Raw genomic sequence first — 14309 nt, forward strand, 5'->3', positions numbered from 1 at the left:
CTTGTGTCTCCCTTTCTTTCTCTCACTCTCTCGCTCTCTCTCTCGCTACCCCCCCTCCCTATTTTTAATATGCTGTAGAAACTCGAGGAGCGTTTCCGGATCGGCAGGAGAGAGTTGATACAGTTTGAGTTCACTATCCTGGTCGCCCTGGAGATGGCACTGTACCTCCCTGAGAGCAAGGTCTTGCCACATTACCGCCGCCTGGTCCAGCAGCAGCCGTTATAGTAGTGCCTGGCTAAATAGCACATTGACACAGTGACCTCCCTCCCTGGTCCCACGGACCAATAGCACCTTATTACTCTCCAAGTGCAAACACGCACCACACTGTGATGGATGGATGATGCAGTAGAAATCCCAATAATGACTTGCTCTCAAAGAGGCAGTGGCATTATGGGAAACATCCATCCCAAAAGGTAAAGTTAGGATCCCATGAAGAACTGCTGGGCATCTGAACAAACGTAATTTCACAGTAGCTTGTACCACAGCAGCACTCCTCGTTGCGCTTGGCTCAACAGCACAGAGTTACTGTAGCATTCATCCTCTACTAGTCCCTCCGTAGAGCCAAGGCACAATATAGATGAAGTAAAAATACATCAACAGACAGACAGCTCTATCACACAGCACAGCAACACCTTGGATTTTCCTCCCTGCTCTCCCATACACCAAAGTCACACTGTGATGAAAAGTACAACAACAGTCCTGATAGTGACTTGTTCACCAGCACAACAGCAGTGAGAGTCACTCCCTTTTACCCTCCTCATCCAGACGCCAAAGTGATGCCGCACTGGGACAAGTTGGTACAGCAACAGTCCTAGTACCTGACTCAACAGCATCAAGTGGATCACTTAGTATCATGCTCCTTTCTGTTGTTCAGAGATTGGAATCATGTGACTCTTAAGGTATTTTCATTGGACCGGTACTGTGCTGTACCATACTGTGCCCACTATGGCTATGGCTCAGTATCATTACTGACCAGTGTGTTTAAATCCCTTGTATGTCTTCAGCGTAACTAGTTCCTTTTGAACTGAGCAAGTATCAAACAGGTTTGGTTACTTTACCAGTCCACCTCTTGTATACTCATGCTAGACCAAACTGGGCACCACACATGATGGTGAACATCCCCTGCTAGTAGCAGCACACCTTTTTATGTTTGATGAAGTTGGGTGATGTTTCAGTTCTCCAGTCACTGTGATACATTTTTGTACTCTGCCTTTACAGGCATCTTGTTTTCATAGTCCTGATCTAGGGGCTGTGATGTTATGGGTACATCCCTTTTTTTCTTTTTGTTACAAAGTGTAATCATGGGGGGGTGACAGATATACACACACACACACACACACACACACACACACACACACACACACGTCTTCCTGACCCACAAAACAGTTATGGTGGTGTAAACAAAAGCTACGTAAACCACTTTGGGGGTGGGGCTCATAGGTGAAGCCTCAACACTCTAAAACACATGCACTGACCACAACCACGATCGCAAATTGATAAAAAAAAAAAACCGTGTGTGTGTTTGATAGAGAGCAAGAGAAGGTGGACTACTAATGCACAGCCTAGCCTATTGCAGGCAATGTCTCTGTAAGTTATTTATAACTTACTCGAACCGCTGCTTTGTCACTTTTTGACCCGCCCACCCAAACCCATGATATTTTCTAGTAAGCTTATCTGAACCCGCCCGAGCCGCACATTACTATGTTTCTTTCAATTTTCAATACTTGAAGTATTGACCCTTTGCACGTGATGTCACGTCCCACTCGCGGGGAATATGAACGCCATGACGGACGGCTGACGATCAATGGATTTCGCCTCCTCGATCAGAGCTTTGCCTGGTTTCGAGGGAGGCTGTCCCCACTGTTGTGGCCCATCAGTGCAGCTTCTGTCTTCCAGGTGTTTCACGGCGGAGTCTAGTGCATACAGCAGAGCCGTGATGTGGGAGCAGACCTCTCCAAGGCCTGCTTTACATGTGCAGTGGCCGCACACAATGGTTCCATCCTTCTTCACAGACACCCATGGTTTCAGCTGGGTCGCAGACAGAGCCTGACTATGATGGACCTGAAATTACAGATAGTGCAGGCGGGTCATTCCATGGAAAATGTTAAGACTGAACTTTGGAAGTTTTTGATCATAACCAAATATATATATATATATATATATATATATATATATATATATATATATATATATATATAGTTTATATATTTCAACCAAAAATTATGCATTTTTAATTTAATTAACACATTTCATATGAAGAGGGAAGTATTTTTGCTCATAAGAACAATAAAAGTCTGAGATTTATGTGATATTTTTTTAAATGTTACCTTACATGAATGTGAGAAATGGTCAGAGTGGACAGGAGAAAATTATTGTAATTTAACAAAAACAGCTAAAAATATACAAATTGTATATTTATTATTTAATTGTATTTTGCTTCATGCTAACTAGTACACTTGAATCAGTGGCTTCAGACACTGAAAACATTACTGACAGTTTTATTATGCCTCCTTGTCCCCTTTGAATGTTGTGGACTCGAATTTAACACTTTCTATGGAATGACCCAAATGCTAGCTAGATGGCAAGACTGTGTAACCTACTATGAAATGGCAAGGAAAGCATGAGCTGCTTTTGGTTACAGTCGATTTGAGTTTTGATGGCATCCTAGGGGAAACAGGTTAAAAACATACACAGCTGGCGAGCTATCTCTTACCTTTGCCATTATGAGGTACATCCCCCTGCTGTGAGCGTAGCACCGCGATTCTGTAACCCAACCAGCTACAAAGAACTGGTAAGCATCCAGACTTTTGTATGCTTTTAGGTCAGCACCTGTGTATGGGGACACTCCGTTGGTAACGTAGTGGTACAGATCGTGTGGATTGAACTCGGACAGACTGGACGGTTTTGCTACATCCGTGAACGCATCGGTAGGAAGAAGGTACGGGTCGGTAGCTAACCCTGCTATCGCTAGCTTCTCCACATATCGCTCTTTGTGCCGTCCTACAAGGTAACTCTCTTCACAGGACAACTCCACAACATTACTCTGACTATTGGTAGCCGTCACTTAAATTTAAACTATAATAGCTACTCATCCGTCGCAATATTTTGTTTGTTTTGTTCGCTTTTGAATTTCCCGGTCTATCACTTCCTGCCGTCCGTCATGGCGCAGTCTCTCTCGTCACGTGATAATTGTGACGCGTCTGCAAAGGGTGAATTTTCAATTGAGTCACAACGTTAAACATTGCCATCTAGTGGCCATATTTGAAATGCAGCGTGTTCGTCCCACAGCATTACATAGTACAAACCGCTTTGGAATAAAATTCGCTGGACCATCCAGACGAGACGAGTAAAACAACAGCGATTTATAGTCCGGGAAATACGGTATATATATATATATATATATATAGTCGCGGTTTTTCTATAGCCCGGATAACTATGGATGGAGGCGGGGACTTTTAGGTGCGACAAACCGGGCTTCACCACCGTTAGCTAGATAGCTGCGCCAATGCTAGGGCTAGCCTGCTAGTTAGCTAGTTAGCCATGTGCTAATGGGTTAGCAAGCTCACCTTGGGACCAGGGCTGGTGATGGAACAGGGCGGCTGAGCTCTAGGCGGGGCGGGAGATGGATGACTGCTCTCCGGGGTGCGTGTCTCTCTCTCTCTCTGTACTCTGGCTCCGGTGTGACCGGGTGAATGTCTCTCTCAGTCTCTCTGGGGAAGCTCTCGGGGGTAGTCAGCTAGCTACAGGTACCGAGGCAGTCTGCTGCTAACACTACCACTGCTAGCCACCGTATCTACTGTCTAGCCCAGGATACGCTAGGTTTCCCTGCTCTATCCCACGCTAAGGTGACAGTCTACGATATGGTTACTAAACAGTTCTGGCGCTTTGTCTCTCCCGCGGTGTCTAAAATAGTTGCGTCTGTGACAGCGCGAGCTAACCTGTGATTGGTCCTCTAGCTGCACGAGCCCAGTGCAACATTCCAAGTACATCCCCAGGCATTTCCCACTACACTGCCCCCCTCCAGCACTGTTGAGTCCCTTCAACATAAATGAACAACAGACTACAAAGATCAGTCTGATTAATCTAACACGATGAACGGGACAGAACACCCGCGAAATGAACTAGGCCCGGAACAAAGGGCGTCAAACAAATGTGGGTGGTCGCTATCCATACTGGACTCTTGTGACTAGCCTAGTAACCCCCAAGTCAACTAGTCACGTCCGTCAAAGTTAGTCTAGGAGCCAGGCGGGCCTCCGGACTGGCCGGCCCCGTCTGGTGGTGTACGGGAGATGGGACTCAGCGGCGTCGGCTTCGTCTCCTTCTGGGTCAGGGGCGTTGGACTGCCCGCCCGGAGCACAGGCTGCTGTCCCACGACGTTGGGTGATTGTCGACTCGCCTGAAGAGTAGCTGGCAGCAGTGTGTTGGAGCGGCTGGAACCGAGCCGGGGAGCCTGGTGTGCTGGGTCCTCCATCGTCGTTTGCGTGGAACAGGTCCTCCAGCCGGAGATCAAGGTCTTCATCGATCTCCTCCTGCTCTGTCACTCCTTCGTACTCCTCTGTTCTCTGCGCCTCCGGCTCCTCCATGTCAGCAGCGGGAGGACCTCCTTCAGGTGTTTCCTGCGGCCCTATGGCTGGTGCTGGAGCAGACAACAGAGCATGGCGCCTGTCATCTGTGCCCCAGATCTTCACCAGGCAGTCATCTGAGCCCGTGAAAATGCGTCGCCCGGTGCGGTCGAAGGTGACACAGTAGACAGAGGAGAGATGTCCCAGAATCCTCTTGTGCATCTTCATGTGCTGGTAGACAGCTGTAGGCAGTAGCTGGCGTAGACGGTAGGAGCCATTGAGCCGACGCCCATTGCTCGTCTCCACGATATTGGGTGGACTCCCATAGATAATAGGAGGCTCTGGGGGTCGTCCACAGTGCAGAGCAGCCAGCGCTGAGCCCTTCCACACAACATGCTTGCAGCTCTTGTTGGTACGCAGGAGGTTCTGCCTGCCGGCTCCCAGGATGCTGTGGAGACCAGGCACGCTGGCAGGAACCTCTTTCTCCAGCAGTGGACATACTCTAGAACACACTTGGAGTAGGTGGTCTGGGCTGATGTGCCTGTGCAACTTCACCTTGTTAATGTTGTCGATGCCACTGGCCAGGGTCTTAAGCTCGGGGGTGCTCATGCTGTCTCCTACCGGCGGAGGACTTGGAGAGCTATCGCGACGCCGCTCGTCTTCCCATGCTACTCGCCGGATTCTCCCTTTTCCTTCAACCTCTCGCCCCAGCGTCGCTTTAAAGTCATACTCGCGTGCCTCAACCTTCCTGATTGCTTCAGCTAGTGTTTTGGGTTCTGCCCCCAGGACTTCATACGCGATGTTTTGGTTCTTCAGCCCGCGCAGAAAGGCTTCTGCAGCGTAGGCCTCCTGCAGTGTAACACCAACCTGCGGGTATGCCAGTGTGACAAGTCTCCTCACTTCCTCGCCAAACTCATAGAGGGTCATCTCTCTGGCCTGCTTACCCTCGCTGAGTTTACGGCGCGCAGTTCCCTCAGGCAGCTCTTTACCGTAGCGGCGGCGTAACTGGGTGATGAGCGCGTGGTAGTCATCTTTTATCGGAGCCGGCTGCGCGATGACAAAAGACATGGCGTTGTCCCTCAGTCGGAGATACAAGGCGTCCAAACAGGTCTCGTCGGTCCAGCCCCTCTTTCTCGCCATCCGTTCGAATGGTCCAACGAAACTATCCCAGTCGCCCTTACCATCAAAAGTGGCGAGGAGCTTGATGTCATTTTCGTGTCCTCGGTCGGGACCTTGTGAGCTTCGGTTGCCGCTCCGACTTTGAAGGTCTCCTGTCTGGCTCTGTTGACCTCTAGAGGAACCTGCCTGCCCTCCAACGCTGTCATCCAGCAGGTTTCGGCCGCCGTTGCTGTCCAGGGACATTTGGCCACCCTGCATCCCGTCGGGGGGTGGTACTGCAGTCGCTCCATTTTTTCCACCATGACCGATCGGAGTGCTGGTAAGTGGTGCGGGCTCACTGGGTCCATTTCCTGTATAGTGCAGGGCTGCTGGGGCCGCTTTGCTGCTCGGCCTGGCTGGCGTCTCCTCGTTGCGCCGGTCGCTCAAGTTAGCCACTGCGGCCATAGCTGCTGGCAACAGGTGATCAGCGCCGTCTCGCTGTCTGGCCCCTGGGTTCTCCCGGGCCGGGGTGAACTGCGAGAGTAGGCTCATGTCTTGCACCGTTCTGCTAGTTCGTTCTCCGAGCACAGCCCCTGCCGACCCTACACCACTATCGCTTTGAGGGCTACTAGGAGAAACCCCTTGCTTCACTACTTGAGCGATGGGCGACAAACCGGGAGGCTCACCTTGGATATCTGAACGATGACGGGCCCAATCGGTGCGCTGAATGGGAGGTGTGGGGGGACGAGATCGCTTAGCCACCGCTTCCGCTAGTCCATCGATACGCGCTGTGAGGGCCTCCATCTGCATCTCTATCTGGCGTTGCATCTTAACCTGGGTCTGGCGTTCCATGTTTTCCATCTGGCGTTGCATCTGAACCTGGGTCTGGTTCATGGTTTCCATCTGCGCCAGGAGGAGCTTCATCCAGGCGTGCTCTCCGGGGTCTTCTGTCCCCACACCAGCACCATCCAGACTCAACTCAGACTGTTCTTTTACATTTTCTTTGTCCTGTGACATTTTTATTTTTCCACTGATTTACGTGACTACTGAAGAAATTACAGTGCTTCACGAAATGGCTGACTCACTCAGTTGCTAGCTGGGTTAGCTCACAGTGTGCAGGCTGAATTATGCCGCCATGTGACCGGGGCAGGATCCTCCGGTGTTGAGATTATGGCGAATCCCAACCTTTTATCCCACTTCTGACACCACTTGTCGCGGTTTTTCTATAGCCCGGATAACTATGGATGGAGACGGGGACTTTTAGGTGCGACAAACCGGGCTTCACCACCGTTAGCTAGATAGCTGCGCCAATGCTAGGGCTAGCCTGCTAGTTAGCTAGTTAGCCGTGTGCTAATGGGTTAGCAAGCTCACCTTGGGACCAGGGCTGGTGATGGAACAGGGCGGCTGAGCTCTAGGCGGGGCGGGAGATGGATGACTGCTCTCCGGGGTGCGTGTCTCTCTCTCTCTCTGTACTCTGGCTCCGGTGTGACCGGGTGAATGTCTCTCTCAGTCTCTCTGGGGAAGCTCTCGGGGGTAGTCAGCTAGCTACAGGTACCGAGGCAGTCTGCTGCTAACACTACCACTGCTAGCCACCGTATCTACTGTCTAGCCCAGGATACGCTAGGTTTCCCTGCTCTATCCCACGCTAAGGTGACAGTCTACGATATGGTTACTAAACAGTTCTGGCGCTTTGTCTCTCCCGCGGTGTCTAATATAGTTGCGTCTGTGACAGCGCGAGCTAACCTGTGATTGGTCCTCTAGCTGCACGAGCCCAGTGCAACATTCCAAGTACATCCCCAGGCATTTCCCACTACAATATGTATATATATATATATATATATATATATATATATATATTGAGTGCTCGACGAGCACTCACAACACCATTGGCGGTTTTGAAAAAAAACGTTATATATATATATATATATATATATATATATATATATATATATATATATATATATACACACACATACGTGTGTGTGTGTGTGTGTGTGTGTGTTCATTCACTGATTTAAAGAGGACATGCTCTTTTCTGTTGTGTAATTCACATTCCTGACAACAGCACACTGTTTGGGGCGATCAGCTCAGTTTTAACTATGCAGGCTGCTGCTCCCTCTAGTGGTACATCTGTCCCAGTGTTGCTCCATAAATATTTACCCGGTGGGCTGGAGAGCCTCTCCTAAACGTTAACATAGGTTATACTCTTACTTTTGATTTAAATTGGCACCCACCAGGGGACAACTGAATTTGTTACCATCGACTGGGCACTGGTGCTAATTCCTCACTGGCACTAACACCCTCAGTACATTCATCTATACCCTTTTTGTGCTGCCCAGTTGAATTTAAGAATGCCAACAAATAGGGGCAAACAATGTTGCTGGGCAGATAATGCCAGGCATGGTTTGTAATGTAGTGAAAGTAGAGGATCGTGAAGTCAAAACGTCATGTCTGTTGCAGTCTGTAGCTAGTCAGTGAAACGTTGACACGATTAGTGTACCTTGATAGAAGAACACAGGCTTCCTTTAGCATCACTGTGGAGAAAAAGACAAAAAAAAACATGACGTCTACCGAAACCCTTTCTTTTCACATGTGTATTATCCTTCCACTCGAGTGGGGTTGCTTTTTATTGCTCCGTAAAAGATGATAATTTCAACCAAATATCTTGGTGCAATTTTGCCTTTTTACTTCGCAGATCCAAATCTTGTTTAAGTGTTATGCAACAAGGGAAATATATTTTTGATTAGAAAATATACATATATATATTTACATTTTCTAAATGACGTATATCAGATAGATTAAGGTTTATTGAAAGCGTCAAAAGGGTTGAAATAGTTTGTATCTGAACCCTTCGGGTGGAGAACAGTAAACACGATTTAAAAGTGTGTAAAGTTTTCAGATTATCCTAAAGATGGGCACACCAGTGTTACCCATTCAAATAATAGTATTATCACACTCCAAATAGTTTTGGGAAAGGAAAAAATAATCCATCTGGTTTTTCATCTGGGGGAATACCATAAACTGTTTCTCACTGATGTTGTTTTTTCTTGAGTCAAAAGAGACTTCAGTGCTCAGATAGGAACTTGGATCAATAGTCACTTGAACGGTGCTATGTGTCGTGTTTCTGTTTCCCAGAGGGGTAATATGACAGTTAAATATCAGCAGGGTTTACTGAGCGGTTGTGATGGAGGTAAATGACTCGGTCCCACTCCCCAGATTCCTGCACTGAGACACACGGGAGCCGGGTCGGGCCAGGCCGGGCCGGGCTGAGTGGCTTTGCTGCCGTTTGCTAATGCGAACGTGGCAGCAGGTAATGAAACTCTAACTCGTCAATGACAAGACTTTTAGTGTGAAAGATGCAGCATCCTCTCTATATTAGAGATCTGTGATATGAATTCTATGCAGTTTTATTTTGCATCTAATCTGACCGTCCTCATCCTTGTGTGTACCCCCCCCACACACACACACCTGTGTTAACCTGTGCTACAGTGTTTATAAACACCTTTCAATCCTACATGTAAGTGTCACAGTCACACGCTTCCTAATAACGTCACTTTTTTTGAACAGGTGCATTTATTTGTTAGTGTTGATGTTATTGTTTTTTTCTTGAGCACTGACAGGATGTAAAGGGAAACGTTTGAGTGCTAAATCTTGGTCTTCCGTCTATAACTTTTCTTTATTATTTATTTAAGAACATTTCTCAGTTAAGTTTCTTTTCATTTGTACTGTGTTTCTGGTTGACAACAGCAGCCAAGTCATTACAGAGTAAATCATTTAATCTGAATGTTGTTGTTTTTGGTGTGCTGGGTAATTTGAAAAGTCAGAGAATGAGTGGCAGGTCTGTCTTTTAGAGTCTATGTGTGGTGACTGGAGTGTGTTTCACTCTCTGTTTTCACTGCACTGAAGAAAACACACCAGGAAGAGCAAAAAAGGAAGGTTACCGTTTAAAAACAGCTATGCTTTTGACGTCATTAGATTCACAACACCGCACAAGCTCGTCTATTTTAAAAGCAATAGCAGCTGGTTTGTGACACTCCTCGAGTGTCATCACAAAAAGCCGACTTGGGTTCTCTGACCAGCAGTCAGCACATCTGATTGTTCTGTGTTTATGAAGCCATGAAGAGGTCAGATCTCCAATGTGAAGGTGGTAGTCTTCCCGTGACTGGTCCAGAGGTCAGGATCAACTGTGGGCGGTATGAGTGACTCTGCAGGTGCATTCTGAATGTGTTTTTGTGACGGCTCCCCCTGCTGTCCACAGCTGACAGCTACAGTAGCAGTTATTATGCAAGTCCCACTCCAGTGACGTCAACCTTTTTTTCCCCCCATCTCATACAACAGTCATTTTCCAAAGTATTACACGCCCATTTTGTTTTAAGATCATCAGAAGAATTTTATATACATATCTCTGAAATCTTGGTGAGCCAGTCTGTAAAGTCTTTATTATGTTTACCAAGGTCAAACGTTCCTATTTTCCTGGAAAAGCATTAATCAATAATAGTTAATGATAAACTGTCAGTCATTTTGAAAGATCAGATGTGACCCTAATAGATGAAGATTTCACTTTTGGGGTCAAACTGTTTACATCTTGTGAGAGTATTTTTACAGGTTAGACCCAAAATAACAAACAGTTCCGACTAATGTAAACAGCCTTCCAAGCCCCGCCCCTTCCCTAATCTCATTGGTGAATGGGATTATGATTGACGCGGTGTATTTTACAGGGTATGGGATGACGTCACTGGGGGTATTGACGGTACCGCCTTCCATTACGTTTTGCTCGGCGGCACCGCCATCATTTGAACGGCAATGCGCTAGGAAAATCATTATTGACTGAATTTCCTTGATATATTTTTTTTAATCTCCGACTAGATATTTTTACAAATTATTTTTATTTTCTAAATTATTTTTGTTGTTGCTGTTACTCTGTTTATTTTTTGAAGCAATTTTAAATGACGAGGCTGGCTGAATACGACGGCGGTTGGCTGATGAGATGATTCTAGTGTCGTGGTAAAGGTTGCGGGACAGAAATGCCGTGGGAAGGATTTTTATTGGGTGAGTGTGAATCCCCTTGTAGGTAATGGATGAAAATGCAATACAAGCTGAAATATTTATAAAATGAAAGAGACCGTATGCTGTTAAAATTGTCACTGTTTAATTTCTGTTCACCTTATTTTTATTAAATATATTCTATATATTCTAAAAGTTCAATGTTGATTTTGTTGACATTTCTCTAACTGAAACAGTGGTTTTGAGACGACGGCTTGTGACCCGCAAGTGGGTCGCAGCAGGGCGCGCGGTGGCGGTCGGGATGTCCACCGTAAACACTTTTTGGGGACAAATCATTTATTTTCATGGGTTTTCAGGCAATGCAATGATTTATTTATATTCCAAAATATCATTAAAATAATTTGTAATGTTGAAATGACTTGTCTTTCATTTGCTCATCATTAGGCCATGACAGAAGTCAAGTTTATTTATATAGCACATTTAAAACAACCACAGTTGAACCAAAGTGCTGCACAAGCTTAAAATACAATTTAAAATAAGTGACACATGAATATTATAAATATATGTAAAGAAGACATAGTAAAATAAGGAATAGAAAATGTAAACAATAAAACAATAGTAAAAAAAGCAAAAAACAAGACAACAGGGAACACTGCACTGATGAACAATGTAGAGGATTGTTCATTATTTTACTTTTTGACAAATAATGACAATTTATTGCTTATTTTACTGCACAAAACATTTGGTGGTTCCAGGTTTAAAAAGTATTTCCACAGGTAGACATTTTTGTGACATGAAAAAATGTGACTAAACAACTGAGAGGACTCAGCTGGTGTTTTGATGCTTATGATGGATAAAGTTGAAAACATTGCAATAAACCTCTGTCTTATATGGTTTATAGTTGGGACTGTTGGTGTACAAGAAGAGATACTGATCATATTTTGGCTCACTAACCAATAAGCTCACAGCTCAATGCTTAGGATTTGAATAAAGCTGATGGTCCACATTAAATGGTATTCTACCATGTAGCATCCTCCTGGCTTGTAATTAGGATAAAATAAAAGCATATGCATGCTCAATAATCCAGGTAAGAAAATCACAAAGTGAATCAGTTCATCTGGACACAACTGACTGCAGGTATCCCCACCCTTATAAACAATATAGTGGCATAACAAACAAAAACAACGATCAGTTTTACATGTAAATGCCATGAACTTTAACTAGAGTTTCAATGGCCATGTGAATTTAATGGCTATTCACAGAGGATCTGGGAATAGTTGCAATCACTGCATTATAAGATGGCGACGGACGTACACCATTCTGACCAAACCAGATGCTGGCCAAGAGGATGGCACAACACAGAAGAGATAACACGTCAGGCCAGGACTCCACAGTCTGCACCCATCTACAGGTCAGTAAGGATGGGGATGTGCACATCCTTGATAGGGAGGAACGCTGGTTTGAATGGGGAGTCAAAGAGGTCATCTATGTTAAGAGGAAACGGCCATCGCTGAACCGAGGGAAAGGGGGGTGGGGGGGTGGTGCAAAGATTACATCTGTCACCATTTTACAATGTTGTGATTGCAACCATTCCCAAATTCTCTGTGAATGGTACACATGGCCATTGAAACTCTCGTTAATGGTCATGGAAATGTTCATGTTTCGGTCGTTATGCCACTGTATTGTTTATAAGGGTGGGGGTACCTGCAGTCAGTTGAGACTTAAGAGGTCACTTGGATGAGTGATGAAACATTTCTCTCGATAAATGCTGTCCAGACGAACTGATTCAACTTTCTGTCATAAAAATACTAATATCAACGCTATTGAACCAGATCTTTTAAAAGCATTACCATATACCAGCTATGACGTCGGCTTTGAATCACACAATTATGGCCAAATTTGCTAACGCTGTAGACTTTAATGCTATAAAATCCTATAACAAACTGATAACAAATTTAGACAAGTATACAATATTGCTCAAAAACACATCAGATATTTGACAGCGATTAGGAAAACAAAGTATCAATCTCATCTCAAAAGTTTTTGGTAATTTTTTTTTGTTTTTTCTATTTAACGAGGAAGTAGACACAACATTTGTACAAGTCTTCATATTTACATATGGGAGGTGCTCAATACAACTACAGTCCATCTTTAAGGATATGTTGACCAGGCTCAATATCACCATGCTGTCCAGTTCAGCCAAGAACCTCATGATGAGGGTTGATAACCGTCTGTCATTTTCTCCAGTACCCGCTGCTTTGCTCTGTGTATTATTCCATAGATCAGGTTCATATCCATCCACTGGCTCCCAGTTGCTGCCCGCATCAAATTTAAAAACTTAATGCTCGCTTACAAAACAGCAGCTAAAATGCCTGCCTGAACTGCCTCACTCAGGTCTACACGCAGTCCCGCTCACTATGCTCTGTCAATGAAAGGCGCCTGGCACTTCCACCACCACGGGGCCCTAAGTCACCAGCTAGACTCTTCTCTTCTGTAGTTCCCCGGTGGTGGAACGAGTTACCAAACTCCATTCAATCCGCTGAGTCCCTTTCCATCTTTAAGGAGAAGCTAAAGACCCAGCTCTTTCACGAACACCTCCCCACCTGATGGTACTAATAATATATTTTTTTTAAAAACCTCTTCTATGCACTCTATAAATTGCCTTTACGCACTGCCTGTTGACACCTATATGTCCGATTGGATTTGAACCTAGTTTTGGGGCACTTACTTTTGTAGTCGCCTCCTGACTAGATCCTTGCTTGTGTTGTATTAACTCTCACATGTGCTTTGCTTTGGACAAAAGTGTCTGCTAAATGAAATTGTAACATGGTAATTATAATTTCAGACCCTCCTGGTCCAGGCTCTGGTCATCTCTCAGTTTGACTGTTCCACTGCACTGCAAAGCAGCCATGCTCTGTTTTCAACCTGCCAAGGAGCACACGTCTCCCCTTTCTTTGTGTCCTTACACAGGCTCCAGGTTACTGCCTTCATGAAGTTCAAAATATTGCTGGTGGCTTTCTGGGTAGTGCTGCCATGTTGACATTTACATCCCTGCTTATCCTCTTCTTTCTAGCTCTGGAAGACTGCTGCCCATGTCAAAAGGGCTGAGCTCTTAATTCAGACTTTTCTCTCACCTGGCCTCAAAACGGTGCAATGAAATCCTGTCATCCATCATATTTACAGACTTGCTCATATCATTCAAGAAAGGCCTCCAAACCTTCTTTCCCCAGGCCTGCTACAATCTATAGATGCTCTCTTAACACAACTGTTAACGTGACTTGTGGCATTATCTGGCTAATTTGTAATTAGATATGACCCATTACTCGAGTCACTTTTGATGATCTACCTGTTGTGCACTTATACTATTTGCAAATGATATGACATGCTGCTCTGTTGGCGGCACAGTGGCGCAGTGGTTAGCATGGTTGCCTCACAGCAAGAAGGTCCTGGGTTCTAGCCCCGGGGTAGTCCAACCTTGGGGGTCGTTGCGTGTCGTCCTCTGTGTGTAGTTTGTATGTTCTCCCTGCGTCTGTGTGGGTTTCCTCCGGGTGCTCCGGTTTCCTCCCACAATCCAAAGACATGCAGGTCAGTGAATCGGCCGTACTAAATTGCCCCTAGTGTGTGTGTGTCCTATGATGGCCTGGT

The 14309-nt window shown here is 45.6% G+C and overlaps 1 protein-coding gene across 1 annotated transcript in view; it reads left to right on the top strand.

Moving 5' to 3' along the window:
* cables2b (Cdk5 and Abl enzyme substrate 2b) overlaps positions 1 to 836 on the top strand; it is a 57303-nt gene extending 56467 nt beyond the window's left edge. The window contains exon 10 of the mRNA XM_056274145.1: positions 79 to 836. Within this exon, the coding sequence (XP_056130120.1) occupies positions 79 to 225 (147 nt within the window). The 3' untranslated portion in view covers positions 226 to 836. The remainder of the gene's footprint in view (positions 1 to 78) is intronic.
* Positions 837 to 14309: the final 13473 nt, after the last annotated feature.

This window comes from Lampris incognitus, chromosome 2, assembly GCF_029633865.1.
Source record: "Lampris incognitus isolate fLamInc1 chromosome 2, fLamInc1.hap2, whole genome shotgun sequence".
NCBI lineage: Eukaryota > Metazoa > Chordata > Actinopteri > Lampriformes > Lampridae > Lampris > Lampris incognitus.